Source organism: Varanus komodoensis, unplaced genomic scaffold, assembly GCF_004798865.1.
Source record: "Varanus komodoensis strain SLA01 unplaced genomic scaffold, ASM479886v1 scaffold1, whole genome shotgun sequence".
Classification (NCBI taxonomy): Eukaryota; Metazoa; Chordata; class Lepidosauria; order Squamata; family Varanidae; genus Varanus; species Varanus komodoensis.
The window spans coordinates 61,954,222-61,967,580 of NW_025335268.1; the positions used below are offsets into that span (position 1 = coordinate 61,954,222).

Sequence of the window (13,359 nt, forward strand, 5' to 3'; positions counted from 1 at the left end):
CTCAGCACCTCTATTATACTTTAGAAAATGTTTGCAGGTCTAGGGAGGGTGCTGGGACTGTGCATTATATTTATATAAAAGTTATGTTTCTTTACATAATAGGATGACCGGAGCATTGAACCTCTGACTCATGGCCGCATTGCTTCATATTACTACTTAAAGCATCCAACTGTCCGGATGTTCAAGGATCGTTTAAAATCTGAATGTAGTGTTGAAGAATTGCTCTCAATTTTAACAGTAAGTGGTTTTCTCTGATTCATTAAGATAATTCTTAATTCAAATGAAATACTATTTTGACCCCAACTGATACTGTGCTGTAATAGGACATAGCTGTAAAATAGAGTTGTTTAGTTTCTCCAGGACAATACCTCTGTTTTGTTACCTGTATCATATTATGTCCCTTTTCCTAAGCTAAGCAAATCCAGATGTTCTAACTTTTCCTTATTGGGGAGGTAGGGTTGCTTCAGCCCCATTATAATGTTGATTGCCTTTTTCATTTTGGTTACCAAATCCCCACATCCCTAGATAAAGACTTGAAGCATAGAACAAATTCCCATCATTATTCTTAATAAGTACTTAGTAAGTATTTGGGAGCATTGTTGAACATCTAAATGTTCCCCTTAAAGCCAACTTGCATGCTTACTTCCTAACAGACAAGATAATAATGCAGATTGTACAGAAATAGCAAGCAAATGTCTTAGCCCGCATTAATTTGGAAAACTTTTCTAAACTTTTTTTTCCAAATCTTGGTTGCTTTGAAGCAAGAATATACAACCACTGAAAGTCAAATATTGTTTCCTTCAAGTAATAGTGCCAAAGATGCTTTTGTTCTGAAGAAATATTTCACACTGCTGAATATGGCTAGAAATTGTGCTGTAAAGTTGGGAAGTTCTTTCATGATTTTAGTTTTAAACTAAGTTCATGCCAGCTTAATGTATTGTCTGGCAGTCACATGCAGTTGTTATGAGAGTTGAAACACATGTTACACAGTAGTGCAATTTTCTATTATTAAAAAAGACTGAAACATATTGGCCAGGATCCAGAAAGCTACTTTGGTCACACCCAGTGGAATGTTTTACTTTTTCCCTTTGAACAGTAGAACCCTCTTTCCATATCATAAACTGCTTTTGAAAGCCCTTTTTCAATTTTAGAAGTTGGCATGCAGGAGAAGGGTCATTTTTTCAGAAACAAAAATTCACTGTTCCCTTGGATGTGCAGATTTAGTTGCATGCCTCTTTGGATCCAGACCGTCATTGAGCAAATTATTATGTCTCAAGCAATTTCTCAGCATTACCGTCCTCTCCCTTTTTCCCCATTGTGTAGACTAATTGTCTGTGCTATATCTGAGCTATATCTGCGTTATCTGAGCTATATCTGCTCTTTGCTTGTAGTGCACATAGACTGTGTGGTTTGATTTTTAACAGGCTGACAGGTAGAACGCTCTGTCTTTGAGGAAGGGTTGAATGCATTTTAGTCCCTTGTAGCTGTTTGAGTCTGTCTTTCATGTTTGTCTAAAGATTCCATGATGTAAAATAATCTGCCATTCTGAAAAGTCTCATACATGCAGATGATGCTGTACAAATAGTATGTTGTAAGCTAAAGTAAACTGCAAGGATGGTAATAAGTGGTCGTTCTATTTTTAATATGTATATTTTTATCTTTACAAGTCTTTCAACAAAACCAAACATCAGCAAAAAAGTGCTGAAAATACAAAACAAGAGTAGAACCACAAGCATATATACACAAAAAAGGTGTAAAAGAGCACAAGCAAAACAAGAACACAGAAGAACCCATATGACCACACAGTAACGTCAGAGAAACATTGAACTAGCCTTGAAAGTATTCCTAGTAATGTACACATATATGCTCACAAATATGCTTACAAATATTCAAAGTTTCTGTTCCACATCACTAATATAGGTTAAAATAGGTTGACGAAATGTTGGAATAAGTGTTGAAACTATGTTGTCAGAAGTATATTCTCTCACAGGATGCCAGTATTGTGAGGTGTTCAGCCCGTTGCATGGTTGAGATGAGGGAAATGACCCTAACCCTTTCCATCCCCTTACTATGAGTCTTTTTGCCACTTGTGGTGGCCAGAGGATAGCTTCCAAGCTGTGGGAGTGTACTTGAGCAATATATTGACATATTTAAACAAGAAAAACATATTTAGGGCAACGTTGATGTGCCTAACAAAAATTGCATAGGTTATATTCAGATGTTCACTAATGGTAAGAAACTTAATTCCAAGTTACATATGCCATCAACAGATTCACAATGTCAATTGGGTAATTTACCGCCTTCAGTCAGCACAAATAACAGCAGATTCCAAAATCTATCCAAAATGTGTGCACTGCTCCTGAAGCCAGATCAGTTAAAGTATTGTTTACCTAATGCATAATAAAAAGCAACAAACCTAACTGAAATTTATTAAAATAAAATAAAATGCATTAGGAAAATGATCAGAGTTGGATTCACACTTGTCATTCTGTGAATTGTAAGGCTCTTTCCATTTGGATATGGATCAAGTTCCAGCGTATCCTCCCAGTGGAGGAAGCCATGACAAGCAATTCCGTCCTCCTGTAGTACCGGCTCTACTTCCCTTTCTATTCCAAAGGTCTTCAGTCCTCCAAATCAGCTTTTGAAGGGCATGAGCTCCACAGGGAAAATCTGCAAAAACTGCCTTCCTCCAGTGGGAGGATTCTATGGGCAAAATGTAGCCCACATATTGTCCAGATCCAGACTTCGGTAATTGTCCTCTTTTAAGTTTGCATAACGATCAACATGATCAATTGTACCAGGCATAGGTAGCCACAGTTAGTATAAATAACTACAAATGTACTACCTTTTCCTCCCCATTAAGCAGAAACTCAAATTTCGTAATTCCAATTAAAATTCAGCCCTCTAAATAAGTGGTTTCAGTATTGCAACCAAATACAGTTTTTAAGCAATATATTTGGCTGCGGACCTGAAACCATTTATGCAGTAGGCATAAATGCTGAGTTGTATTCAAATACAGGTTATGCTTATAACTGCATATTGCATATCTGCACATTTAATTTTATGTTAATGTTTTATAAATTTTATATAAAAGTTTTAGAAACTGAGTGTGTGTGTGTGTGTGTGAGAAACATACTGAGAACCACTTAGATATTTTAAATATATTTAATTATACTTAAATCTATGAAGTAAATAATTTAAATGATAAATAAAGTTTATTTAGGGGAAATTTACATTGGGGTTATAAAGGTTCATAAATCAGACCTGGCCCAGATATATTTTATATTCCATTTTATTTGTTTCAGTTCTATGCAACCCAATGACAAAGCTCTCTTGGTGGTTCAAAAACAGCATAATAGAAACACAATAGAAAATTGCTAAGATATGAAAATTTAGACCAATTTAAAACAGCTAGCACAATTAGCAAGAAAATATCAGGACTGGATAAAACCACTGTCTGTTTGCCTTCTAAGTTGCAAATATAAGCTGAATATTCAAGTTAGTATAAATGTGAACCTAAATAAGTACAACAGTGTTGGGTGATGCCTCTTTGTGCTAATGAATTGTCTTTTTACTTTCCAAAGAGTTTTACTTTCTTTTATGTTGGTTTCCATAATTATTAAATATAATCCTAGCTTCTCCTATTAAAGGTGCAAATTGAAAGTTTTTACTACAACTGTATGCTATGTGGAAGGTATTGGGCATTTTAACAGAATTATTACCAAAGGTTCCTCTCCCCCACCTCCCCAAAACACTATGTGTTAATGAGCTTTATAATTAAGGGAGTCACTTCACACCTCTATTGTTAACCAGTGGCATTGCAGCTGTCTTGCTCCAATGGCGCCCTTCTCACTTACTTACTGAAGCATTTAACAGTTTTGGCAACAGGGAATTGCATGGCGTGGGGTAAGTAGTCTAATTAGATGCAAGTGAAAGTCCTTGGGGAGACAGATATTTAAAAAGTAATTTGAAAAATCTCTTAATGATGCTGGCAGTGAAAATTGTAGGTTGCTGTGAAAAAAAAGAGATGTCAATATTGCAAAACCTTGTTGCAGTAATAGTCATGCTGTTCATAATTTGTTGGAAGGGTGTGTGTGTCTAGCTTGAATATTAATCTGCGGGATTCTTAAAATGTTTTTATTCTGAGATATGGTGATTGGTCTTTTTATTTCATAACCTTTCAAAACTGGAAATGTTTTGGAAAGGATTATTTCCCATTAGCAGCCAAAAGTATGCAGAATACATGCTGGAGTGCATGAACAAGGAAAGACTCTCTTACAGTATTGCTAAAATTGCTACTTCAATTTTTGCTTTACCCCTAAAATTGGAAGAGGTACACCTGAGTCCCCCTTTCAAATATTTCTCATTTGGGGAGGATTTGGATGCTTCAATTTCTGTAGTGCCAGCTTCTCATCGAACCACAGAGTTGTATGAGACTTTAGAGACCATTTAGTCCAACTGGAGGCAGCAGGAGCATCCTTGACAGATGGGCATTCATCCTCTGTTGAAACACTTCTAGTGAAGGAGAACCTACCATCGCTTGAAGGAATCTGTTCCACTGCTGAACAGTTCTCAATGTTAGGAACATAAGAAAAGCCATCTAGTCCAGCACTCTGTACACATGGTGGCTCACAAGTTTCCCAGGCTGCCTCAAGCAGGATGGCTGCACAACCCCCTCCTGCCCAAGTACCTCAGCAACTGGTGTATGCAGGCATCCGTCCTCTAGTAAAGGAGATAGCAAGGCTTGTAGCCACCAATTGCCTCCTCCTTCATGAAGCCATCCAGTCCCTTTTTAATACCATCCAGATTGGTGGCAATCACCACTTCCCATGGCAGAAGTTAAAATTGCATACTTTAACTAGGAGAAACAGTTTCTCCTAATATTTAGCTGAAATCTGCTTCCTTGCAGATTCTCTTTGGTTCTTGCTCTGCCTTCTGGAACAGCAGACAAAACTGCTCCATCTTATGCTAAAAAGCTTTTCAGATATTATTACATCATTATTATTAATTTTATATTTTAAGGCCATTATCATGTCTCCTCTTATTTGTGTCTTCTCTGAGCTAAACGTACCTCGCTTTTTCAACCATTCGTTATAGGACTAGGTTTCCAGACCCCTCACCTTCTGTGGACATGTCCCAGTATGCCTTTCTTAATATGGGACACTCAGAACTGACAGAATGCTTCAAATGATGTTGACACTATGTTTTTGTTAATTCAGCCAAGGATTGCATTAATTTTCTTTGCTGCTTCACCACAGTTGCTGGCTCATATTCAGCTTGTGGATAACTAGGACTCCTAGATACTTGTACTGCTGCCAATCCAAGTCACCCCCATCATATATTTGTGTTGTCTTTTGTGGGAAAGGGGGTGCCCAAATGCAAGACTTTGTTATCTTTGTTGAATCTTATGTTAGATTTGGGCCAACGTTCCAGTCTATCTAGATGCTTTTAAATCTTGATCCTGTCTGCTGTGGTTTTGATTCTCCCACCTAGTTTTGTATCATCTGCATATATGATAAGCAACCCCTCTTCATCCTCATCCAAATCATTTTTTTTTAATGTTGAACAGTACAGAGCTTAGAATAGAATCCTGCAGCACTCCACTCAAGATTCCCTCCAGGAAGATCACAAGTCATTAATTATCAGTCATTGAGTATGTTTGCTGTGAATCCACCTAACTCTAGTATTTTCAAACCTTTATTTTGATCATCTTGTGAACAAGGTTATACTGGGAAATTGTCGGTTGCTTTCCTGAAGTAAAGATATACTGCATGCATGATCTACCAAAGTAGTAGCTCTATCAAAGAAGAAAGTAAGGTTGGTCTGGCATGACTTATTCCTGACAAATCAAAGTGCGAAATCATTATTTTGCAAATGTTTGCAGACTGACCACTTAATTATCTGTTCAAGAATTGTACTTGTTATTGACCTTAGGCTGACTGGTTTGCAGTTTTCTAGATCTATCTTTTCTGCCTGCTTAAAGATGAGGACAACATTTGTCCCTCTCCGTTTTACTGGCTCGGCTCAGCTCGACTCGGCTTCTCAAGGAGCTCCCAAATATAACAGGCAGTAATTCTGAAATACTGTCAGTGAGTTTCTTCAGCACATGGGAATGTAATTCATCTGGCCCTTGCAAACTGAACTCATTTGAAGTAGCTAAGTACTGCTTAGCCATGCCTTTACTTATTCTGGGTTGCACATCTTTATGTAATTTGTTATACTTACCATGCTTACAACATTTGTTATACTTACACAAATCCTTTTGTGGTAAACAACTGAGGCAAAATAGAAGCTGAATAGTTCTACCTTCTCTGCATCACTTGTTAATAATTCACCATCTTCCTACACAGTGCACCTCTGTCTTCCTTTATCATCTGCTCTCTTCTAATATAGCCGAAGAAGCCTTTTTCATTGTTTTTAGCATCCATTGCCAGCCTCAGCTCATTCTGACCTTTGCCTTCCTGACACCATCATTATACATTTGGGCAACTGCATAGTATTCCTTCTTGGTGGTATGTCGCCCTTTCATCTCCTGTATATTAACTTTTCAAATCTTCACCCATCAGAGTGTTGCCTGTGCAGCCGCACAGGTTCCTTTAAACGTACTTCGTCCTTCCTTCTCATGGGATAGTTGATGATGGTGTCTCCAGTATTTCAGTTTTCAAGATCTCCCATCCATCTTGAAGTATTTTTTTCTCTGCTGGCCAATGACCAAATAAAGGATTGATTTATTATTTGTTCTCTCTCCTCAAGATTTCTAGATATGGTATCTAACCAAACTTTTCCCTGTACTTTTGAAACAAGAAAAACTGTGCACCCAAAAAACTTTCCTACCCATAACCTCTTAGTCTTTGGAGGTCCATTCAACATTTCTTCTGACTGGATCATTTGTTCTGACATGGATCATTAGGAGAGGATAGTAGCTGTTGGCTTGATGAGTCTCACTAGGTTGTCCATCACATTTTAGATACCTGCTCCAGGAAGGCAACACACAGCCCAAGACATCATGTCCAGTGTGCACACAGCAGCCTTCATCTCTCTTCATGGGATTTCTGTAACCATTATCACATATTTAGTCTTCCTTGAGTTGCTGGTTATGATTGCTCCATATATGTGTGCCTGTTCTGTGTTGCAGGATGGTGTTGCAACTTGGAGGGTACAGTGTTATCTTCCATGATAAATGTTGGTGGGTAAGTCTCTCAGTTCCAGATGACCCTGAGTATCTTCCCTAGAATTCTGTGGTGTGCAGGGTGACTTCCCATTTTCAGTTTGTCAAGGTCAGCTTTCATGTGAAGAGCACTGTATCAACACAGATGGGTTTCCTGATTCTTCTGTTTCTATGCATCCTTTTCACACCTCTACCTATTGAACTTTCTTGTCTCCCTTTTTCTTGCGAAACAACGGCATTGGAACATGGCAGTGTTACCTCTACATGACCGCTCTGCCACAGGACCTCCAAAGTTAAATAGTGTGTGGTGGCACCCAAGGAATTCTTGTGCTTACTTCCTATGAAGGAATTATTTGAGACTGAAGGAAGTTCCAAGAGCAGCAGGGATTATTGGTGTGTTCTTTCAGCCTGCTAGTTTTTTGAGGTTGGGTGCAGGTGTGGGGAAAGACTATACTGCACCCTCAGGATTTTTCAGGTAAGGTTGTTGAAGTTGGCTTGCTGTACCAGTGGCAAAAAAAGACTGGCTCCTGGAACCTGTATTTACAGGTGGTAGGGGTGTTAATGCAAACATTTCTTCTTGCTCAGAGGGGGATTAGATACTGTTCCCACAATGTATAAAACTGAAGTTGGGGGATTATACTGTAGTGCAAACAGAAAGCAATATTAATTTGTACTTTCTTTGTGCCTCCTCTTGGTATTATCACCCTTTCCCCCAAGTCTGTGTATCCAAAGGCTCCAGGCCCAGGAATCTCCACTCATCAGTGCATGATGCCAAGCATGGCTCTCAGGGCCAGAAGCCCACAGGAGCAATGTCCCTGTGCCCAGTGATGTGTCGATTGTCCAGCAAGCCTTATGCCTGGCCCTTCCCTCCCTACTCCAGGCATTGAATTTCAGAGCTGTACCAGGCTGGCTGCTCCTGTGTATTGTTGCCTTGTTAGGTTATCCTTCTCATTGATGCAGATCTCATTTATCTGCTTCAAACAGCTTTCCCCAGATTTCTGCCCTGTAGGTGTGTTGGACTACATTCCTAGCTAGCATGGCCCACTGGTTTTCTGGTTGGGAAGACAGGAATTGAACTCCAGCACATCTGACAGGCTCCAGGTTAGGAAAGGCTGCCTAGAGTGCTGACTGGACTACTTGCTTGCCAGGTTGCCAGTGGATCCTGGTGCCAGAACGAGATGCTTGTATGCAGGCATCAATGGTGCACATAAAGATAAGTGAATGGAGCATGAAGCAGATGTCTAACGTCAGGAGAGTATTAAGGCATCTGAGAATCTGTTCTAAAACCAGCCAAGGAAGTAGATGGGATACAAGCTGTTGCCTTATTTTTTAAGTAGCCTCTTCTCAGCCTCTGTGTTACCACAGCAGCCTGGGAACTAAATCTAAGAGAAAATTGCCTTTGGGCATTGTCTCCTGCAGGATTTCCCCCTTGGAAATTTTTGTGTGTCTATTATTATTATTATTATTATTATTATTATTATTATTATTCAATTTATATCCTGCCTTTTTCCTGCAAAGGGCTCAGAGCAGCTTACAACATTCTCCTCCTCCATCTTATCCCCACAACAACAACACTGTGAGGTAGGTTGGGCTGGGAGTCTGTGACTGGCCCAAAGTCACCCAGTTGGCTCCATGGCTGAGCGGGGACTAGAACCCAGATCCTCTGAGTCCCAGTCCCATGCTCTTAATTACTACACCACACTGGCTCTCTTGTGGAGTCTGCCCCATAGTTGAGGAATTATGCTTTATCCTGTCCATATATCCTTCCCTATTTGCCAGCTCTTCAATTTTTTCTCCAAATTGTTCAAGAGGGAACTCACAGGGTCTTTCCTGCCTTTTCAGCTGTTTTAAAGGACTTCTTTTATAACCATGTATTTCCTACAGGTTTGTGTTCTAGAAAGCAGTTAGCTGCACTAATACAACGGGAAGGAGAGTGTCCTTTATATAAGCACCATGCCTAGGTGTTGCTATTTTGTTTGTTTGATTATCTTGAGGTATAACATAAGATAGTATAGACATTAAAAATTAAATCTATCTAGTCATAGATAGATAGTTATGGATGTGAGCCGCCCCTAGGCTTCGGTGAATGGGGTGGCATAGAAGTCTCCTAAATAAATAAAATAAATAAATATAATCTATGACTAGAAGTATAACAGCATGGGCAAATATAACAGCATGGTTAGAAGACTGGAAATGACCCATTGATTAAGGAGAATTGCAGGTAAGGGGACCAAATCTTCCCCTCCTGGGGTCTCAGTCCAATCAGCTGCCTGTGTAGCTATTCATCAAGCTACATGCCAAGTTACTTTTGCTAAGCTGGAAAGACACAGAGTCTGTACAGATCACGTGTAGAAATAGTAGAGGGAACTGGTGTCAGTGGGCTTATAGGCCACTTAGGTGAAACCAAAGAGAGGTTGCCCTTTATGTTACAGAAGGCATTGACTCCTGTAGGCTTGAAAATGTGAAGACTTCTCCATAGAAGCACTGTGGGGAAAATTTCTGAGTCCTCCAGACCAAAATGTGAACTTGAGATGAGAAATGAAGTCTGGGAGGCCTCCACCAAAGGCAGTACTGTAATAATAGGTGGCTTCAGTTACACACACATGGGCTTGATAAACTTATGTTCCAACTCTGACATAGAGGTTGAATTTTCCAATGTCTTAGATGGAGTCACTGAAGCAGTCATCATGAGCTTAGGTGGACTCCGGGGGATGGTGGAGGACAGGAGAGTCTGGAGGAATGTTGTTCATGGGGTCGCGATGGGTTGGACGCAACTTCATGACTAGCATAACATAGCATAAATGTGAGCTGGAACAGTTAGTCATAGAACCAACTAGAGGGGAAGCACTCCCAGGTGGTGTTGGCCAGGACATAATACAGGATGTAAATGTTGTTGAATCATTAGGTTACAGTGACCATGCTGGTATCGGATTCAGCAGAAGACTGCCAAAGAGGTCAAACAGAGTTGCATTTGATTGCAGAGGAGGAAACTTCCCAGAATTAAGGGAACTGGTTAAACAGAAGATGAAGAAGGGGTCCAAATCGACAAATTCACTTCAGAGCACTTGGAGATGATGCAAAAACACTAGAACAGAGGCAAAGATAATATGCATACCATAAGTAAAACACAAAGTCCAAAAAATCTCCAGCATGGTTAACCAATAGGATCAATGAAGCCTAAACGGAAGAAAAAGCTTTCAAGAAATGGAAGTCTTGGCCAAACTAGGAGAATAGAAGGGACCACAAGATTGCACAAAGGAGAAGCAAACAGTTAATCAGATAAGTTTGAAGCGCATATTGCCATCAAGGCCAACAATAAAAAAATCTTTAAATATATCAAAAGTAGGAAAGCATGTAGAGAAGCAGTTGGACCATTGGGCAATAACTGAATTAAAGGTTTACTAAGGTGGGATGAAGAGATTGCAGAAAAACTTAATGAATTATTTTTCATCTATTCTGGAAGGTAGTCTGATGAATTATGGCAATTGCAGTGACAAAAGAAAGTGAACTCAATTTGAAATTCATATGATACAATGTGGGATTGAACCAGCCATCTGCTCTATACAAGCAACACTTTCTGTATTCCTATAATCCTCTGGAAGTAGAGCAAGTATTCAGGCCATTGACCTTGGTGTCAAGCAAACAGTTCTCAAGTTCAGAACTTCAGAATGAGGCACTTATTGTGGGAACTTTACCATACAGAGCCAGTGGTCATCCACAGAAGCAATCGGGAGCATAAACTGGCTGCAGTTAAAGGCAATTGGCCAAGAACTATGGGTATTTGAATGGGACCTGGTGGGTAGACCTAACATCATCTGTTCAATTATACAGTGTCAGGTTAACAGAACAGACCAGCTGAGCAACACCAGATCTTCCTGATAATTGGCCCATAAACAGCATGATCACCTGGAGTTACCTATTCTTGCTTTGGAGGGAAGGAGAGCAAATCAGTTCGGAATCAACTTTGTAGTATTAGGCAGCAGTTCCCTAATTGGCCAATATTTTAACTTTGCTTATGTCTTTTGTTATTGACTTCTGCAGTACTCTTTTATATCAAATGCATCCTAACTGGTCATCTTTAACAGAGTAACACAACATCATCTTTACTTAAACTTTTGTTCTTAACTGCTTGAAAGAAGGGGAAATAGGCACTTGATTTCTTGGCCGGCATATCCAAACAAAAACACAAAGAGTTACCTGTGACTCTCATCTTGTTTGTTGCAGCTTTGAAAGATTACTAGTTCTGTAACTATGTTAATCTGTGTTCAGGTGAAAATCTAGAAAAAAGAATTGTTTTGTTAGATTACGTACATAATGTTGTTTAAAAATAATATTTCATTATTTCACAATGTAGTGAATTCATTTATTTTTCTAAGCATGAATTAAACTGTTCATGATTAAATTATTTTTTCTTTTAATATAGTCATAGTTTTAAAACTTTAGGCCAGTAGCTGATCAGTCATCAGTTGACCAAATCCAATTTGACCTTCAGGTTTTAGTCAAAGGGCATTATTGATCTCTTAATTCCTACAATCAAGAACATTATAGCTATGCTAGTCCGCTGCTAAGAATATCATTGTTTTGTCTCTGCACTTGGAACTTGTCTTGTCATTTCACCAACTATTAGGTAGAGCCTGCCTTTTTCTTACTTCACATACTTTTAGTATATATAGTTCACTTTTTTTTCCCACCACAATGTTCATTTCAGCATAATCAAAGAGTGAGTTTTCTAAAACTTTATTTGCAGTAAAGTAAATACTTTCCTGCCCTTTAAAAGTATGGTGCACCATTCAAACACTTCTGGAAGAAGGGATGATAACAAAATTATTTTAAAATGAACAACAGAAAAGGGCTATATCCTATCCAAGGCAAGATTCACTGGAGAAGACAATTATGCTAGGGAAATTCAAGGAAAGAAGAAGAAAAAGAAGACCAAATATGATAAAAAGGAAGCTATAGCATTGAATTGAGCCGGGCTGTCATGGAGAAGACATGTTGGAGGGCTTTCATTCATAGGGTCACTATAAGTCAGAGATGACTTGACAGCACCTAACAGCAACAACATATCCAATGTCATACGAGCAGGTTTCTGCTTGTGCAGTGGGGCTTTCCCTGGCTCTCTCGCCTGCTACACATGCAGAAATGTGTTCGGCGTGGGTTGCTTGGGAGGCTGCACAGCAGAAGAATCCATTCTACCAGAGCTTAAATGTCAGTACTGCAACTTGACTAGCATATGGCTCCGTCTTTAGAAAAGGTTTACAATAACACTGTTACATAAATAGATTCATTTTGGTTTTCTATGATAAGAGTAGGCAGAGAAGCTTTATAAGCTAGGCAGTCCTTTTTTCTGGAATGTGGTGGTAGTCTGTGTTTTTCAGCATGTGCATTCCATGGTCCTATGACCTTAATTCCGCGTGTCTCCCCAGACACAAGTAATTCCATCATTGATTCCACCCCCCACTTTAGTTCTAAAGCTAACTTTAAACTAAAAACACCTGGTGCTCTCTGCCTTTCCAGCAAAGCACAATCAGTAGGTAAATCAAGATGACAATGCCCACCACTCATTGCTGACTGAACGTGGCATATCGTATTTTTCATGTGGTGCAGAGGGAGGGGGACATGAAGAGGAGAGCCGAGTTGAAAAGCAGACAACAATTTGGGGTGGAGTGGGCAGACAATGAATGCTATATCACCCTTCCATAGCCTTTCACCCCAGTTAAGGTAAACAAATGTAGTTCTTGTTTTTGTATTCAATTGTCATGGTATTTAAGCTATCTGGCTGAAAATAAAGGTAAAATTACTGAAACAAAGTAAGTTTTATACTGAAGGTTGGACCATCTGATTCATAGTTTCTGGTAATGGGGGTCTAAAAGTGCACTATCTGATCCCCCCTATTCCTATTAACATTATTTAAATATAATTTTTAGTACCATCAGTTTTCTGAAACTGGAAAAGGAAAACAAACTACTAAAATACATAAACTCTGACTTTTTTGCTTTCATAGTATGTCTGTGTTTGTTTATTAGCAGTTTTTCTATGCCATTTTCCAAGGAAAGGCAGCCTTGAAAAATTAAGCATAAAATACCATTTAAAACTTAATTTGTTTGAGATTACAAAACTAAAAAAATTGTTCTAATAACATGCTGCACAGTAAATGTTAATGTAAAAAAATTAAAAATGGAGCAGTAACA

The 13,359-nt window shown here is 39.0% G+C and overlaps 1 protein-coding gene across 2 annotated transcripts in view; it reads left to right on the plus strand.

Moving 5' to 3' along the window:
• ASCC3 (activating signal cointegrator 1 complex subunit 3) overlaps nt 1-13,359 on the plus strand; it is a 258,311-nt gene that overhangs the window by 195,435 nt on the left and 49,517 nt on the right. For both annotated transcript variants that reach the window (XM_044427352.1, XM_044427362.1), the window contains exon 36: nt 103-237. In XM_044427352.1, coding sequence (XP_044283287.1) covers nt 103-237 — 135 coding nt within the window. The remainder of the gene's footprint in view (nt 1-102; nt 238-13,359) is intronic.